This window comes from Miscanthus floridulus, chromosome 18 (genome assembly GCF_019320115.1).
Source record: "Miscanthus floridulus cultivar M001 chromosome 18, ASM1932011v1, whole genome shotgun sequence".
NCBI lineage: Eukaryota > Viridiplantae > Streptophyta > Magnoliopsida > Poales > Poaceae > Miscanthus > Miscanthus floridulus.
In genome coordinates, this window is record NC_089597.1 from 24,638,633 (window position 1) to 24,642,051 (window position 3,419).

General features: G+C 36.7%; 1 protein-coding gene across 2 annotated transcripts; it reads left to right on the forward strand.

The window, feature by feature from the left end:
• LOC136520812 (protein VERNALIZATION 3-like) lies at positions 1–3,109 on the forward strand. 2 transcript variants are annotated; one of them, XM_066514464.1, is made up of 4 exons: positions 1–120; positions 409–470; positions 883–923; positions 2,358–3,109. In XM_066514464.1, exons 1-4 carry the CDS (start codon positions 58–60, stop codon positions 2,588–2,590), a joined length of 399 nt encoding a protein of 132 aa, XP_066370561.1. In that variant the 5' UTR covers positions 1–57; the 3' UTR covers positions 2,591–3,109. The 2 variants fall into 2 exon arrangements, 1 of the variants encoding a protein (XP_066370561.1); XR_010775390.1 differs by lacking the exon at positions 883–923 and having other exon boundaries at positions 69–120; positions 2,358–2,483.
• Positions 3,110–3,419: the final 310 nt, after the last annotated feature.

Below are 3,419 nucleotides of genomic sequence, written 5' to 3' on the forward strand. Positions count from 1 at the left end.
CTCAGGGTCAGCTACGGCACCAGGACCGTATTCAACGGCTGTGAGCTCAAGCCGTCCATGGTGGTGAACCAGCCCAGGGTCGAGGTCGGGGGACCCGACATGAGGACCTTCTACACCCTCGTACGTATATACACATCCAGATCTCATCTGATCCGACACATCATTTTCTTCTAGCCAGTCTAGCTAGATTTTGATATAGATATCGATTCTGGTGGTGGTGATTATTTCATTCATGATCATATATCATAAAAAATGAGATCCAACGTACCTAGGAGGAATTAGGTGCGTGGTTTTTCATTAAGAAGATTCGTGATATATCATGAACGAAAATGATCGGAATGAATGAATGGAACAGCTAAATGTATGGCTTAACAACAGGAGCATAATAATAATGGCTTCGTTCTTCAGGTGATGGTCGACCCGGATGCTCCGAGCCCAAGCGACCCAAACCTTAGGGAGTATTTGCACTGGTAAATATATCTACTCACAATCCTGGACGCGATCTCCCTTCTCTCTATCTAGCTATCTATATGTTATGAGCTAGCGGCTAGTCCATTACAGCTAGTTGTATATATGTAGCATGTAAATCTTATGGGAGTTACTATATATATCTCATATGGTTGAAATTTTTAGGACTTTTTAAGTAACAATATTACACAATTAATCAACTAGTAGCTAGTACAATTAAAAGAACAACTGATCACAAGAGACAATTCACAACTTCTTTTAATAATAGCTAATAAACAATGATAAAATTACATGTCTGGACAACAATAAAAAATCAGGCATCTAAGATATAGGAGCAGTAAAATCTTATACTATATTATCATCATATGACTGGATTATTGACCATATCCTCTCTGTACTGTCTTGTTCACGCAGGCTGGTCACTGATATTCCAGGAACTACTGGGGCTGCATTTGGTGAGTGTATATGCATGTCACTCCGCCCTGTCATAGACTGTCTGTCTGTCTGTCTATACATCTATGTCCACACAAACTTTTCTCTCTCTCTTTTTAACTGATCCAGACAAACTTTTTACTACACTGCCGGATTTCCTATATTGTGCGGCCGGATCAAACTCATACGGCACACCAACATAGAGTTACTCTTGTTGCTTGGTGGGTTATATAGAGACGTACAAATTAACTATATGCCATTACACACGTAATTAAGCTACTAGATATATGGTGAACACCACCGACCTGTCATATAAATAATTAAGAGAGTTTCTATATTTTAGGTACGGATGGATTCGGATCGGATTCGAACATATATGGAATCGGATACCACTATTTACCATATTATAATTCGTATTTGAATACGAATACGGATATTGTCAGATACTAATCCAAAACTTATCTCGAATTCAGATTCGAAGTCAGATATCTACTTGATTTTGAAGATAACATGTATCTATTTGCTTATCGATAGTTCCGTAGTGTAATAAAATCATTATGGATGAAGGAATTTAATATATATATATAGCTATATAACATTGTGGATAAAGACAACTACCAAAAAAATATTTTAATCAATATTTCAATAATTAAATATATAAAAATATAAGAAAATAAGAGATATATGTATTAATTACTAAATTCAAATAAATAAAAATAAATTCTAGAAGTATATAGATAAAATAAATACTAATTAATATTATTAGCCATATTAAAATTAGTTAAACTTTGGATTTATATATCGTTAATAATATTAAAATTACATTATCCATAGATAACTTTTAAATAATGGCACATAACGTCTGTTATATTAAAATATTATCATTTGCATAGTTAATTAGTCATAATTATAAGATTTAGATGGTTTCAAATGATTTGTACTTCACGTATACGGATATTATCGGATATTTCACATTTTTATCGGATACAGACGTGGAATCGGATAGAGAGAATAATCTTCAAAAAATAAATACGGATACATCTATTTAACATCCATGTTTAAATCGAATATGAATATGGATATCCATATTTACGCTAAAACAGATACGGACATCGGATCTTCGGATATCTGGACATCATATCCGGATCCATCCTTAATTTTAGGTGGCAACGATCTTATACAACGAGCTAGTATATATAATCAAAAGAACAACTTACAAGAGATAATTTAATTTATAATTTTTTCTATAGCCAAACAATGATAAAATAATATGTTCACCGAAGAAGACCAACTCAAAAAAATAGGTACATGAAATACAGGAGAAGTGGTAAAGTAATAAGGTAATTATATATATATATGGTACTGCATGCTCGATCATAAATAAATAAATATATTCGTATACGTACGTGATGGATGCATGGGTGATATATGATGCAACTTCTGCTGGTGGCATGCAGGGCAAGAGGTGATCCGCTACGAGAGCCCTCGGCCGACCATGGGGATCCACCGCTTCGTGCTGGTGCTGTTCCAGCAGCTGGGGCGGCAGATCACGGTGTACGCCCCGGGGTGGCGCCAGAACTTCAACACCAGGGACTTCGCCGAGCTCTACAACCTGGGCCCTCCCGTGGCCGCCGTCAACTTCAACTGCCAGCGTGAGGCCGGCTCTGGGGGAAGGAGGATGTACTCATGAATCTTCACATGCAATGCAAACCACTACACTATACGTATTCCATGGACCAGCTAGTATGGACATGCATATCCATCCCAGTGACCCAATAAGCACACACTACTACTCAACTATATACTAGCTATACTTGCTTGCTATCTAGCAGCACTGGCCAGGCAGCATGCGCTATAATTTCTTGGCAATACTACATATCATATGCAGGCATATGTATATATAAGCCATGCTAGCCGTGTATTGTATATTGCTAGCTTGTATCTAGGCGTCACGTACTTATGTGTGTATATGTGTACATATGATGTATAGGTGCACATGCATAAATGTGTATGTATCATATATATGCTTGGGAGATAAATTAAACAGCGTGTAATAATAACTAAATGACATAGGCCGCTGCTAATTAAGATGCTTATAACGCAACGTACTTGGTGTAATAAGTCGTCAGTGGAATACAATGTATAATAATTATCTAGCTTTTGTGTGGAGAAATCAGCAGTGTTGGTCTATTTCATGCATGAATCTATATATAATATGTATTATAACACATACATTTTTGTTAAGGGGCCCTTGCTTATATTATCACTACTACAAAATAAGCTATCACTGCCGACCCTATCACTACCAGAATTTTAAAACCGACACTGATAGATGCATCACTGCCAGTTCGTAAGAAAAAAGGCTATCACTACCGGATTTTCTAACAAACTGACAGTAATAGATATTATCACTACCGGTTGGTAATAAAAGCCGGCAGTGATGTCTATCACTGTCGGTTGCATTTCACAGACCGGTAGTGATCCATAGGCTCCGGACCTGAAATTTTTATTCATCCTGG

Bases quoted from the DNA above. Each gene is read 5' to 3' on its own strand.
- LOC136520812 (XM_066514464.1), top strand. From the start codon at position 58: ATGGTGGTGAACCAGCCCAGGGTCGAGGTCGGGGGACCCGACATGAGG. The intron at 121-408 runs GTACGTATATAC...TTCGTTCTTCAG, and splicing joins TGAGGACCTTCTACACCCTC to GTGATGGTCGACCCGGATGC. The intron at 471-882 runs GTAAATATATCT...TTGTTCACGCAG, and splicing joins CTTAGGGAGTATTTGCACTG to GCTGGTCACTGATATTCCAG.